The following is a 14,698-nucleotide window of genomic DNA, read 5'->3' as shown; positions in this document are numbered from 1 at the left end:
ATTCCGCAGGTTCCCACCGACTCCACGAATCTGTGGTGCCCGCCCGGGACAACTTTCCGCCTACTCTGAAATAAAGGCCCTCAGGGGAGACACATTCCCACGTGAGAGTTGCTGGGCTTTTCGCTGATTACTGTTGTCTTTTTGGTCAGGGCGCCCAACCACAGGCGTGTCATAGCAGTTGCTGGACAAAACCAGACCCCAAATGGACTGACTCCCTGTGGATGAGAGGGGAGCGGACAAACCAACAGATGATACCACACGAGGAGTGGGCAGATGCCAGGCTCCAGCATCTTTGGAAATGGGCGCACAGCAGGTGGCACAGGAAGGGGCCAAAGGGCTTCGTGTAGAGCTTGGATCAGGTTCTCCCGGCCCAGTGATTTTCCTCTATGCACGGAGTCCCACAGATACGTGCACCACTGCCCGAGGGACTGATAGACGCAGAGGGACAGGGCAGCCATGGTCTCTGGGACCCTCTGGGCCCGCCTCATGAGCAGCTCTGCCTTGGTTTACTGTTCTTCTGGGGCTTTGTGCAAGACAGAGGGGTCTCCTGCTGAAAAGGGGAAGGTGGGGAAAAGGGAGTGGGGGGTGTGAAGGCCACCGTTGCTGTGAAAGCACCTTGGCCACTCCTCCTTTGTGTAAGAGACGAACAAGCAGGATCGTCAGAATGGAAAGCCTGGCACTGGCACTGCCATGGGCAGAATATGCCTTTTGCCATACCACGAAGTGGGGTGCTTTTCATGTCAATCAGGGCCACGGGGCTCTCGGGATGCGGTGAAGTTGCATCCTGGAGAGTTCCCACCTAAGGCACTGGAGGTCAAGGAGAAGCCCTGGGGCGTGCAGTAAACAGCGCCAATGTGCGGCGGCTTAGCAATACCTCCCTCTTCCCAGGACGGAAAGTCAGACCCTGTGAGTCTTTCCCAGCCGCTCCTATCCACTGACCTGCGCCTTCCATCTGCTCTAGCCGAGAGGTCAACAGCGTGACTTATGGTACTGGAGCTGCAGGGGCGCTGCTGGCGTCACCTGAGACGATTGCTAGGGCCACTTGTGCAGCTTCCTTAGAACCAGCCAGCAATGCACACAGCACCACTAAACACACACACACACACACACACCCCCCCACATCACACATAGTACACACCACACATACCACACACAGCATACACACACACCAACACACATACGCACATACACACACCCTACACATGCACACAGCATGCCCAACACACACACACCCCACATCACACATAGCACACACCACACACAGCTCACACACACACCAACACACATACACACAACCCTACACATGCACACAGCATGCCCAACACACACATACACCCCACATCACACATAGCACACACCACATACAGCTCACACACACAGCTCATACATACACACACCCTACACACAGGCACACAGGATGTCAAACACACACACACGCCCCATCACACAAAGCACATACCACATATAGCACACACACACCCACACACATACAAACCCCACATACACACACATGCACACAGCATACCACACACCCCACACATAGCATACCACACACACCAACTCCACACATGTACACAGCATGCCAAACACACCCCCCACATATACACACAGTACACACACCACACACAGCACACATCACATACACCACAAATCACACACCTGACGTATACACACAACACACATACCACACACTTATCCCACATGACACATGCACACCCCACACATGCACACACACTCACATTCCCACACACCATGCACACACAACCCCACACACCATGAACACACCCCCACACACACGCAAACACATACACCCCACACATCATGCACATGCGCTCACACCCCATGCAAACCCCACACATGCACAGTCTCACCCACACATCCCCACACCACACATGCACACTTGCACACACATATGTACATCCCTCCCACACATGCCCTCTTGCACGCACTCACACATGCACCCCCCCACACACATGCACTCTCATACACACATGCACCCCACACACACACGCACTCTCGCACGTGCTCATCTCCTCTCAGTGCTCTCCACCCCTCCTTCCCTCTAGTCCTAGACGGAAGCTCCTGCCCGCCCTCTTGTGTAACGTGGTGGCCGCTCACCTCTTTGGAGAGCCGGGTGAAGAGGTCCCCTCCCCGCAGGAAGTCCAGGATCAGGTAGAGCTTTCCTTCTGTCTGAAAGGCTGTGGGGGAGAGAGACCCGCATTTTGGCAGGTTGTCGAATGTCCTGTGGCTCTGGCTTCTCCCTGCTCAAGGTGCCGCTTACTCCGGGAGGCTGAGCCACTTGAGAAATGGTAGGACCCCGCATCCAGCAGAGGGGGTCTGACACTGTGAGGGCTGCCCCTCTCTCACTGTTTTAGGGGGTCTTGAGATTTTTTTCATCTTTCTTTTTTCTCCCCTCCTTCCCTTTTTCAATTGCAAAGGAATTGAAAGATACACGGGGAGAAAGATGTGCATATTCAAGCTGTTGTCGTTGCTGGCTTTCGTCGTAATGCATTAGTGAGCAGCCTCAAGGTGGCTCTGGTTCGGAGGACGTGTCCTTTCTGCCCTATGGAAGTGCCTTCTTCCTACAGAACTCCACTCTGGTACCAGGGAACCCCCTGCCTTCCTCTCTCGGCAGTTCTGGTGACGGGTCGGCCCAGTTATTTATACATCAAGACAATGGGGCTCACGTCCGAGGTCTGGTCACTGTGAGCTGCAACTGCAGACTTTCTGTTTCAGGCCACAGGCAGGCTACACAGCTCCTGCCCACCCTCAGCAAGGACCTGCCTCTGTTGAGAGGGCGCATGAGCACGGGAGGGTCTAGAGAAGCCCGTCACCATCGCTGCTGTGACGATGGCTGCTGCGGCAGCACTGGTGAGGCACCGCGTGGTGTCTATTTTATCTACATAGGAGGTGTGGCTGGAAGGGATCCCAATATCCCTGCATACTAGAAAACGTTTTATTTTCTAAAAGTAAATGCGAGAAACATCATAAATGTGGGGGTTTTGGAAACATAGCCTCTAGCTAGAAAGCCCTCTGCCAGAACTGTGTAAACTGAGTGCGCATTAAATGCTTCATCCTGGGCTTGACAGGCAGGTGGAGACACATCACATCACCACCGAGGTGATGTGGAGGTCTGTTTAAAGCTCTTTGTAGGACGCCCAGTTCTTAAATTTCTTCAGAAAACACGCTAGCAAGTAACGTAAATGACCTGTGGGATGGGACTTGACACCAGCCGCTGGGCGGCAGCGGAGAGGGCAGTTTTGCAAAGGCAGCCTCTGCGGCCTCCTCTGCCAGGAGGTAGAGGTTTGCAACTGCACTGTCCACGGCCCAGAAGGAACAGCAGGGTATGCCCAGCTTCTGCAGGCCTCCTTCATCCTGTCCTCAGATTCACGCAAATCTCACTTAACACCTCCCCGACACACCACCTTGTCCTTTGCAACCAAGAACAAACTACTGGTTTTATTGTTGTTCCCTTCTGTGCTTAGTTTGGTCTGGATTATTAGGTGGGAAAGTTTAATGCAGTAAGCCATGAGTCTGCAGCCACCATCTCATCCCATCTTTTTTTAATTTGAAGATTTCACTTACTGCTTCTCTATTGGGATAAAAAGGCAGACAGCAAAGGAAGAGAAGTTGTGTGGCAAAGCAGCTGTGTGGCCTTTGGTTAATTATTTGAGCCTCGAAACATGAAAATAATAAGCTACCTTGAATGGAAGTTTTGAGGGGTCAATGAGCTACTGTCTTTAAACATGATATTCATTTGAAATGAAGAAGGTGTTACCATTTCTGGTTTAAAGAAATTATTGGGTCATAGAGCTTTTTATTCTAAAACAACACAAAAATAAGTCATAGATTCACCCCAATCTAGGTTGAGATCTTCTAAATTATCAATGGTATGGTAACAATTTAATAATGGATACCCCATCTAAAATTAGATCTTTGAGATGAAAACAGGGCTTCTTGCTCTTTCAAAGAAAATAAATACAGAAGAGACTAAGCAATCAGGATAGAAGGCACCTTCATCCCCAGGCAGGGCAGGACTCTATGGTATGGGAAAGATTTTCTTCTTTCTGATCTGTTATTTCTTTTTCAGTTTTCTTTGATCTGGAGAAGGTTGCCCTGGGTCCTCTCTAAAGTGTCATTTTGACTCTACTTACCGTAATGGAGCTTCACAATGAAGGGGTGATTCACTTCTGCCAAGATGTCTCTCTCCATCTTCGATCTCACTCGGTCCCGAACTGCAAAGTAGAAAGATAAAGGCTTTCATGAGGCAGGAAATAAGAGTTCTGAGGAACACTGAACATGAAATATTAGATATAATTCCTGCCAACTTAAACATTTCAAACATATACAAAACTTGAATAAGTTGTACAATAATCCTAGATTTAACAACTGCTTACATTTTAATATATTTGCTTTCTAGCAAACTATATTTTATTTATATATATACAGATATACATATATATACACACATACACACACACACACATATATATATAAAACGCATCTCTAGCTCTCCAAAAAATTAAAAATAAACTGTAGGCAGCACGACATGTTACTCTGAGGTGCACGTGCAGGTGTCTCCTAAGAATAGGGACAGTCTCTTAGCATAACTCTAACACCTACTGTCACACATAGGAAAACCAGCAATCACTCCATGACACATCTAACATCCAATCTATATTCAGTCCTCTCCTCCACGGCGTTTTCCTGACCTAGGTATCCAATTCAATTATACTGGTTGTTAAATGTCTTTGTTTTGCTCCTAGAAGACAATGGTCCCACACTTATTCCCTTGCCCTGTATTTTTTCATGGACTTTTTGGGAAGTCCAGGTCAGTTTTTGTCTGTAGAATGTTCCACATTCTGGGTTCGTCTGATCGTTGCTCAATTGCTTTCTACAACGCTTGTATTTCTTGTAAACTGGAGGCGTGATAAGATTGGGGATAAACATTTTTGGTCACCAGGTGATGCCTGTACTTTAGCCTCCTCAGATCAGGGGTGCCTGCTGGGCTCGCCCTCTCTGTGTGATGCTAAACGTGATGGGTGGTTGAGGTGGCAGGTCACCATCTCTCCATGGAAAAGGTCTTCATGTCCCTTTGTAAGTAACAAGCATCTGTGGGCTGATACCTGGCATGGAGTGATCGGTGGGTTCCCTAGCAATCCTTCATCCAATGGTGTTAGCATACATATGTGATCCCTGCCTGAATCATTCAGGGCTACAGAACAGCCGTGTTCACACATTTCTGATGGAACTGGAAATCAAGAGGAAGATTCCTTCTCTCCCTCTCCACGAAGATAACCATGGACCATGTACTTTCTGTTGAATTTAGTGTGTTACAACAGTTACATATTCTTCTTAGTGCTCACACTATCTCAAGTCTGGCCATCTGGGAATACAGATGTAATTAGTTTTGGTGCAAAAACAAATGAACAAACAAACAAAGAGCACCACTTGAGTAAGAACAGCTTTAGTATTCCCCTGAGCAAGCTGCTATACCCAGGGCAGTATCCGGGACCTCACACAGCCCCATGAGTGACGGGAGAAAATTTCTTCAAACATTTCTATTGGGACAAATATGGTAAGTGTTGTATCATGGGCCAGGTATTTAAATTTATCCATATTTAGGTCTTGTGATACACACACTGCTGAAGTTTTATTTAAGAAATTCTTGGCCGGGCGCAGTGGCTCACACCTGTAATCCCAGCACTTTGGGAGGCCAAAACGGGTGGACCGCCAGGTCAGGAGATCAAGACCATCCTGGTTAACATGGTGAAACCCCGTCTCTACTAAAAATACAAAAAAAAAATTAGCCGGGCGAGGTGGCGGGCGCCTGTAGTCCCAGCTACTAGGGAGGCTGAGGCAAGAGAATGGCGTGAACCCGGGAGGCGGAGCTTGCAGTGAGCTGAGATCGCGCCACTGCACTCCAGCCTAGGTGACAGAGCAAGACTCCGTCTCAAAAAAAAAAGAGAAATTTTTCACCAAGAATGCTACAATAATAAGAAGAAAATAGAAAATAACAAACTGGGAGAATGTGGAGAACTTGAACCATCGTGCATTGCTGATGACAGTGTAAAATGGCACAGTCACTGTGGAAAATAGTGTGGTAGTTCCTCACAAAGAAGCAGAATTACCGTGTGACCCAGCAATTCTGCTCAGAGGATACACATCCAAAAAAACTGAAAGCATGGATTTGAACAGGTTCATCTACCCATGTTCGTGGCAGCATTATTTACAACAGACAAAGGAGGAATCAACCCAAGTGTCCGTCAACAGATGAACAAAATGTGATGCTGTAGTAAACACACACACATACACACACACACACACACACACACAATGGGATATTATTCAGCTCAAAAAAGGGTAAAATTCTAACACACAATATGAATGAAACTTCAGGACATTATACTAAGTGAAATAAGCCAGACACAAGAGGACAACTACTGTATGATCCCGCTATAAGAGCTACCCAGAATAGTCAGATTCAGAGAGACAGAAAACAGAATCGTGGTGAACAGGAGCTGGAAGAGGGAGAACGGGAAGTCACTGTTTCCATTTGGGATGATAAAAAGGTTTTGGGTGTAATACTGGTGAGGACAACATTGTGAATGTATTCATGTCACTGAACTGTTCACTTACAAGTGGTTAAAGTGATCAATATTATGTTATATAGGTCTTACCACAGTTAAAAAGAGAAAGTTCTTCCTCATTCCTGGGTCCCTGAGCTTCACTGTCTCAACTCCTGGTTTTAATGCTCACACCCAGGATTCAGGCTCTCTGAAGTCTGCCTTTGTCTTTGGTGTTGGGACGGTTTTGCTTTCCCGTTTGGTCTGTAATAGTGTCTCCAGGGGCCGGGTGGTGACCGTGGTGTCCGGCCCTGCACTCCAGCTCACTGTCAGCATCACTGTGTCCTACTCTTGGCTTCAGTTTCCTCATATGCTAACCGGATGAGACACCTCCCACCTCCCAGGGCTGCATCTCCTGTGAGGTGATGTGTGTGCCACAACAACACGGGGCCAGCCCACACTGTGCTGCCTCAGGTGTCATTGCAGTGACACCTGTATTATATGTTCAGATCCTCGTTTGTTTTCTTTTTCTTTTTTTCTGATCTCTCCTTGCTGTTCCACTGCTCTGCCCATCCCTCTTCTAACCCCAGACCCTTGTCATCACAGTGGTCCTGTGACATTCCTTAGAGCAGGGGTGTCGAATCTTTTGACTTCCCTGGGCCACACCAGAAGAACTGTCTTGAGCCACACATAAAATACACTAACACTAGCGATAGCTGATGAGCTTGAAAACATCACCAAAAATCTCATCATCTTTTAAGAAAGTTTACAAATTTGTGTTGGACTGCATTAAAAGCTATCCTGGGCCCCACGTAGCCCACAAGCTGTGGGTTGGACAAGCTTGCCTTAGAGTCTAGACGGGCATCGAGTAGGCACACAGCAGGTGGTGCTGTGGGCAGAGCTGGGGGATACTAGCGTCTCCCCTGAACCTCAGTACCTCCTTCCCCAGTGGTCCTTGCAGTTCCTAATCCCTTAAGACCAAAACACCAAGGTGGAGGGTGCGGGAACGACTTCTTATCACTTACGCCCAAGGGGACACGGGGGGGGTCCTCCTCCCGCCTCAACTAACGGAATCAGGATTTTATTGCTTAAAAGACCTTGGGGAGCATGCAGTTCAACCCCATGTTCTTACAGAAGAGGAAACAGGCTCACTGCAGTAAAAAGCACTGCTCAAAGTTAGATAGCTCCTGGTGGCCTGGAGGAAGCAGACCCCTGCCTGCCCCCCTCCACTGGGTGAAGGCCTGGTGTAGGTCCCAGCCAGCGTGTGTGCACTGTCCTCCTGGACACAGGGGCAGCATGGACTGCGGCACAGGAGACAAACTGCTGGGGAGGCAAAAGGGGAAGCAAACAACCTGGGCTGAAGGAGATTTAATGAGAGGGGCCATGAATGGAAACCACTACCCCAGTTGTTCAAGCGGAGGACTGTGTTCAGAAGCCAGGAGCGTGCAGAACACTTCACAGAATACAGTTTTGTACCCCTGGCTGTGATTCTCTCTCTAGAGTAATGACCCCGGAGTTTAGAGAGTCTTTTCTTCCTCTCTGATTGTAGTCATTGTGTGCAAACCTTTTTGGAAGGCTCTCCTACGGAATTTAGTCTTGCACCCGCTCCTGTTTATCATTTGTGGGTTCATGTCTTAGTGATCTGGATTCTGCGTGCTGGTCAGGGTAGTTTTCTTCTCTATGTAGGTGAACTGGAAAATAGGCCATAGGATCACGGATGTGGGGGAGATGTGGGAGCAAAGGTAGGCTCAGTCTTCCTAGCCCTTTTGCAAATCAGACGGCTGAATGGTGAGGTCACAATTCTTGCTGCTTGGCCTCAAATTCTTTCCTCCCCCACCTCTTCTCCTGGGCCCACTCCTTTCCCATCACTGCTTCTCAGTCTCCTTTGTGCTGGGCATTTGGAATGTGAAGAGGCAGGCTCTGCCCTCCAGGAAGTGAGAGCCCAGTGGGGAGACACTCCGCGGCGATGGCAGCAAGGGGCCACCAGAGGGTGACCAGACCCCCTACCCTTGTGTGCAGGGGGAGCTGTGCATGCTGGGGGAACTGGAAACGGCCAGGGAGGTTTTCACAGAGGAGGAGCTAAGCCTTACAGGGGACCTGGGAGCCTCCAGGTGCTTGGGCAGGAGGATACAGGCCAAGGGATGGCCCTGAAGGGTGGCAGCTGGGGTACCCTCAGGGATGCAGGTGGGATGGCGCACAGAGCTGCAGCGCCACACTGATGAGGCCTGCAGGCAGGGACATAGGAGCCTGCAGAGCCGAGAGACCACGGAGAGGATTTTCACACAACACATGTTTAGGGCCTCGAGATTTAAGAGGTCATGTGGAGGATGCAATAGCAACAGGGCCGGAATGGACAATGTGGCTAGAATGGGGCAAAGGGATCCTGCTATCCAGCCCTGCAGAGGGACAGGTCTGGCCTGGAGGAGGGAGAACTGAGACCTCACGACCTCTCAGCTGCTGGGAATAAAAAGGAGGGAGCTGCATCGTCCTAGCCCTCTGCATGGGTGACTGGTGGAGAAATTAGCCAGGAGAGAAGTCAGGTGGTGGGCAGGGAGAGAACAGGCCACCTGCACTCTTGGCCTGTTGAGTGCTGAGGACATGCAGGGCTCAGGAAAAGACTTGGTTTGGAGCTTTGCTGGAAATACTGATGCAAACACCCACCCCAAGGCAGCAGCCCAGGGTGCCCGAGGACGACTGGAGGATATGGAGGATGAGAGGAGGACTGTGGTGAGGACCTCGGTGAGGGTATTGTTGTTCTGAAGGAGGAGGGAGAGAGGATGCACCATGATGTGGTCCGCAGTGGCAAGACCCAGAGGAGACAGAGAGAGAAATCAGGAAATGTGAAAGAAGTGTTTGGTGGCAGCAGATGCTCAAGACAGTCCACCAGGTGGGGACTGCAGGAGGCCGCTGGTGGAGTCGCGTGACTCACGGCCGATTCATCGGGGATGATGCGATGAGGACACTGCTCATCCCAGGAGAGAGGCCGGCAGCTGGGCCTGTGTAACCCCTTGATGTGACTTTTAGAAGCTCTGATATACTTTTTTATTAAAACATTTTATCTATTCATTCCTGAAAAAATAGTTCCTGATGTAGATAAAAATAAGAGAGCTTGTTTTATTAAACACGACTGCAGTTATGCACCGGAGAGGACACTCTGAAGGGCAAAACCTCACACGAGCATCGGCATGACGTCATTAGGATGCTCCCAACAGCCTCTGGAGATTGCCGGATGGAGCTCTTGTATCTACTACCCTGGCTCTGCAGCAGAGGAGAATGAATGTACGGAGGAAAAGCAAAACGATTCACAAGGAAGATGTTACAAAGAACGTCTCTGTGAAAGGAAAATAAATCCTGGGGCCCCCACATCACTAAGCTAAAGGGAAAAGTCAAGCTGGGAGCTGCTTGGGGCCAACCCACCTCCCATCCTATTCAGTCACCCCTCTGCTCACTGAGATCAGTGCAGATCTGATTCTCTCCTTTGGAGAGGCTCGTCAGAAACTCAGAAGGATGTGATCATTTGTCTCTTATCTACCTTTGACCCGGAAGCCCCTCCCCGCTGAAGACCGGAGAGTCTTCCCACCTTTGCTTCCAGTTGTCCAACCTTTCCAGACTGAACCAGTGTTCATCATATGTATGTTGATTGATGTCCTATGTCTCCCTAAAATGTACAAAACCAAATGGTCCTCTGACCACCTTGGGCAGGCACATGTTGTCAGGACCTCCTGAGGCTGTCACAGGTGCATGTCCTCAACCTTGGCATAAACTTTCTAAATTAACTGAGACCTGTCTGAGATTTTGGGGGTTCACATCTCCATTGCCCACCTCTCCCCAGTTATAGCCTCCAATAGCTACAGCCAGTGTGAGCACCAAAGAGTTTCGCGGAGTTAATGAAAGCAAACCTGGAATCTATTCACTCACCACCAAGACCCCAAAGGCAGAAAGGACATAGTGGAATCAGAAAGATTTCTCTCAAAGTAAAAGCAAAGGCCTGGGCAGAAGACACAGGGCTCATGAACACAGGCGGGCTCTGCAGGAAGCCGGGGGTGGGGAGGGCGGGAGTGACCACACACAGTGGGAGGGGTGGGGAGGCCGCCCCTTCCAGGATGATTAAACAACAAGCCTCTCTCTCTCTGAGCTGCCTGCTGGCATCAAACAAAGTTAAACTCAGTAAGGAAAATTTCTCTGTCACACATCACACAGCCAACGGGGCTGCCATTGAGGACCCATGGGCTTTGCCACACCCTAGACTCAAAACGCTTCCACACAGGGAAAACCTCATGAGATGCATGTGACCAGGCTTCCAATGCTGTGCCCTTTGTCTCAGCAGAGCAGGCCCAGGCTCGGCAGGGCCCAAGGGAGGGCAGGTCATCTGTCACCCCAACGTGCCTCCTCTTCTGGGTGAAGTCCCTGTTCCACCTGCCAGGCCCTGCATGCTCTGAAGCTGAGACCTGGTGAAGCAGCGTGGCAGAGAAAAGGGGGGTTCCTACTCCATCTTGCCATCTCCTTGCAAAGCTTGGTCTTTGACTCTGGGTAAGAGCATCTAAGAGTCCTCTAAACAGGACCGCTGTTATTGAATTCACATCCATTTGGAATGAAGAACATTGTTTAGCCACATATCTGACTTTATAGCATTGGTAAGTCTGGTGAAAAATTAGGGAAAGATAGATGTCTTATATTCAAATTTGGAAGGGACTATCTAGTTACAGTAAAAAAAAACAAAAAACAAAAAAAAACAAAACAAGGTCTCCTCCCTATATCTTACACTAAAATAAATCCCAGATCTATTAAAGAATTACTTTAAAAACAAAACGAAACAAAAACAAAGTTGGCCAGGCACGGTGGCTCACACCTGTAAGTCCAGCACTTTGGGAGGCTGAGGTGGGTGGATTGCTTGAGCTCAAGAGTTGGAGACAAGCCTGAGTGTTGGGAACAGGCCCCCAAATCTGGCCATAAACTGGCCCCAAAACTGGCCATAAACAAAATCTCTGCAGCACTGTGACATGCTCGTGATGGCCTTGACACCGTGGCCTACCCAGGGTGGAAAACCGCTTAACGCATTCTTAAACCACAAACAACAGCATGAGCGATCTGTGCTGTAAGGACATGTTCATGGTGCCGGTAACTAGCCAGAGCCATCCCTTTATTTTGGCCCATCCTTTTGTTTCCCATAAGGAATACTTTTAGTAAATCTTACGACTGGCTTGCTGTCAATAAATATGCGGGTAAATCTCTGTTCAAGGTTCTCAGCTCTGAAGGCTGTGAGACCCCTGACTTGCCACTCCACACGCTATATTTCTGTATGTGTGTGGCATTAATTCCTCTAGCGCCACTGGGTTAGGGTCTCCACAACCGAGCTGGTCTCGGCACCTGAGCAACACGGTAAAACGCTGTCTCTACTAAAAATACAAAAAATTAGCCAGGAGTGGTGGCGTGCACCTGCAGCCCTAGCTCTTGGGAAGCTGAGGTGGGAGAATCTCTTGAGCCTGGCAAGTTGAGGTAGGGTGATGGGAGTGAAACACTGCCTCAAAAAAAAAAAAAAAAGCAAGAACAAACTACAATAAAGGTGAACGCTTATCTGGTATCCGGATGGGAATCTTTTTTGTTTTTTAAATATAAGCAATGGAAGAAATAACACAGGAAAGATAGACAGATTGAGTTACAAAATATTTACAAATTGGCCATCCAAAAAGATTATAAAATTAAAAGGCAAACAAAAAAATATGGTTATCTTAAACAAGCAGAAAAAAAGGTCAAAAGCCAAAATAAATACCATACCCAAATACTATCATTATGCTTATAATAATAAAGAAATGAAGAATTCAGCCCTGACAGTGAACAGAACATATTCCAGATTAAACACATCAGTGCAGGGAAGACGTTTTTGTAAGAATGTTCTGTACGGTTGACACCCCGGGCACAATGTGGCCTAACACAAGTATATGTTGGCTTTAGGGTGGCAGAAAACAGGAAAAGGATGTGTCCCCTCCAGGGCAGGGCTGTATTACTGCTGACGACACGGTGTAACTGACCAATGCCTGGTTTCCATATATGAACGCAAGGACAAACTAAACAAGATGTCAAGGGACAAGGACAGTCATCACACCAAGCAACGCCCTCAGCATATGAAATACTATGACTGGAAATGACTCTTCAAGAGGGACTGGGGAAGATGCTCAGGTCTGTGCAAATTCTAGCTTTGCTGGGCACAGCTGCAATCCACTGACCTCACCATTGCCCACCCTAGGAGGTGTTGGTTATTCATGGCCCATAGCCAGGGATGGAATGAAAGGGCTGGAACCATGGATCTGCCAACTGACAGCCATGGAGTGATTCTTCCACTAAGAAACAGACAGTGAAAGCAAATGTTTCATTTTCTGATGCTGAGTACGTTCAAGCCGCCTCTTTGACAGCCAGGGAGTCCAAGGAGCTTTCATTTCTAAGATCTAGACACACAAAAAAGCAAACCAAGTGAAGAGGTTTCTTTGGACATGTCAGCAACAATTTTCTGTTGGGTAGTTCTAGACTAGTGGAGACTCTGGAGCCAGGCCATTTGGGCCAGGCCAGAGCCTCTCTGTGATGTTTATTCTCTGGCACTTAACAGGTTAGTCTGAAGTTGACTGGGGCTTGCTACTATAGATGTGAAAAGAATAAATGTTCTAGGCTATCTTGAGATTCACTAATAAATGGTAGGCACTGGGGATAAGTTAAAATTTCATTGTCCTGGCCGGGCGCGGTGGCTCAAGCCTGTAATCCCAGCACTTTGGGAGGCCGAGACGGGCGGATCACGAGGTCAGGAGATCGGGACCATCCTGGCTAACACGGTGAAACCCCGTCTCTACAAAAAAATACAAAAAACTAGCTGGGCGAGGTGGCGGGCGCCTGTAGTCCTAGCTACTCCGGAGGCTGAGGCAGGAGAATGGCGTGAACCCGGGAGGTGGAGCTTGCAGTGAGCTGAGATCCGGCCACTGCACTCCAGCCTGGGCAACAGAGCGAGACTCCGTCTCAGGGAAAAAAAAAAAAAAAAATTTCATTGTTCTTCAAGTCAGCCCTCTATTTGTGGCCAACCTGCCGTATTTCAGGTTTGGGTGATGCGGTTTCCATGGTTTACTTTGCTCTGTTCAGCAACCTGTGCCTACTGGTACCAGCTCTAACTGCCATGTGCTCTTCACCTGTCATGGCCCCAAGACAATCCCTGGGGCTGAGATGGTTGTGGAGACACCAACAGGTTCACCCCACTGTGAAGGGCATGGTTTCCTTCCCAGGAAAACATGGGAGGAAGCACTTTGTGAGATTATCCTGGCAGGCATAGGATATATGATACACAACTAGAGCTCCTTTCTGGAACCCCTCTTCAAGGTGCCTCTTTTCAGGCAGCAATGCCTGTGTTTGTGTTTCTGATTTTTAAATGATCTCCACCAATAGACATTATATGTATGTCACATTATGTAGCATATTGTGGTGGTTAGTTTTAGTGTCAACTTGACTGGGCTAAGAGATGCCCAGAGACCCCGTGAAACGTGATTTCTGGGTGTGTCTATGAGGGCGTTTCTGGAAGATATCAGCGTTTGAATTGGTGGACTGAGTAAAGATCACCCTCCCCTATATGGGCAGGCACCATCCAGTCTACTGAGGGCCTGAAGAGAACAAAAAAGCAGTGGGAGAGGAATCTGCTCCCTGTTGAACTCGGACATTCATGTTTTCCAGCCCTTGGACATCAATGCCTGGTTCTTGGGCTGAGACTTAAACCATTGTTCTCCTCTCCCCCCACCAAGTTCTCAGGACTTCAAATTCAGACTGGAGCTTACACCACCAGCTCTCCTGGTTCTCAGGACTTCGAATTCAGACTGGAACTTATACCACCAGCTCCCCTGGTTCTCAGGACTTCAAATTCAGACTGGAACTTACACCACCAGCTCACCTGGCTCTCAGGACTTCAAATTCAGACTGGAACTTATACCACCAGCTCTCCTGGTTCTCAGGACTTTGAATTCAGACTGGAACTTACACCACCAGCTCTCCTGGTTCTCAGGACTTCAAATTCAGACTGGAACTTACACCACCAGCTCTCCTGGTTCTCAGGACTTCAGATTCAGACTGGAACTTACACCACCAGCTCTCCTGGTTCTCAGGAC

At 48.7% G+C, this 14,698-nt stretch overlaps 1 protein-coding gene across 1 annotated transcript in view; it reads right to left on the bottom strand.

Moving 5' to 3' along the window:
* Positions 1 to 14,698, bottom strand: part of RPS6KA2 (ribosomal protein S6 kinase, 90kDa, polypeptide 2) — a 483,976-nt gene that overhangs the window by 95,624 nt on the left and 373,654 nt on the right. Inside the window, exons 6-7 of the mRNA XM_011999666.1 lie at positions 4,155 to 4,235; positions 2,119 to 2,198 (exon numbers count right to left, since the gene is read on the bottom strand). Coding sequence (XP_011855056.1) covers positions 2,119 to 2,198; positions 4,155 to 4,235 — 161 coding nt within the window. The remainder of the gene's footprint in view (positions 1 to 2,118; positions 2,199 to 4,154; positions 4,236 to 14,698) is intronic.

This window comes from Mandrillus leucophaeus, unplaced genomic scaffold (assembly GCF_000951045.1).
Source record: "Mandrillus leucophaeus isolate KB7577 unplaced genomic scaffold, Mleu.le_1.0 Scaffold6, whole genome shotgun sequence".
Classification (NCBI taxonomy): domain Eukaryota; kingdom Metazoa; phylum Chordata; class Mammalia; order Primates; family Cercopithecidae; genus Mandrillus; species Mandrillus leucophaeus.
This window is presented reverse-complemented; position numbering and strand designations above follow the sequence as displayed.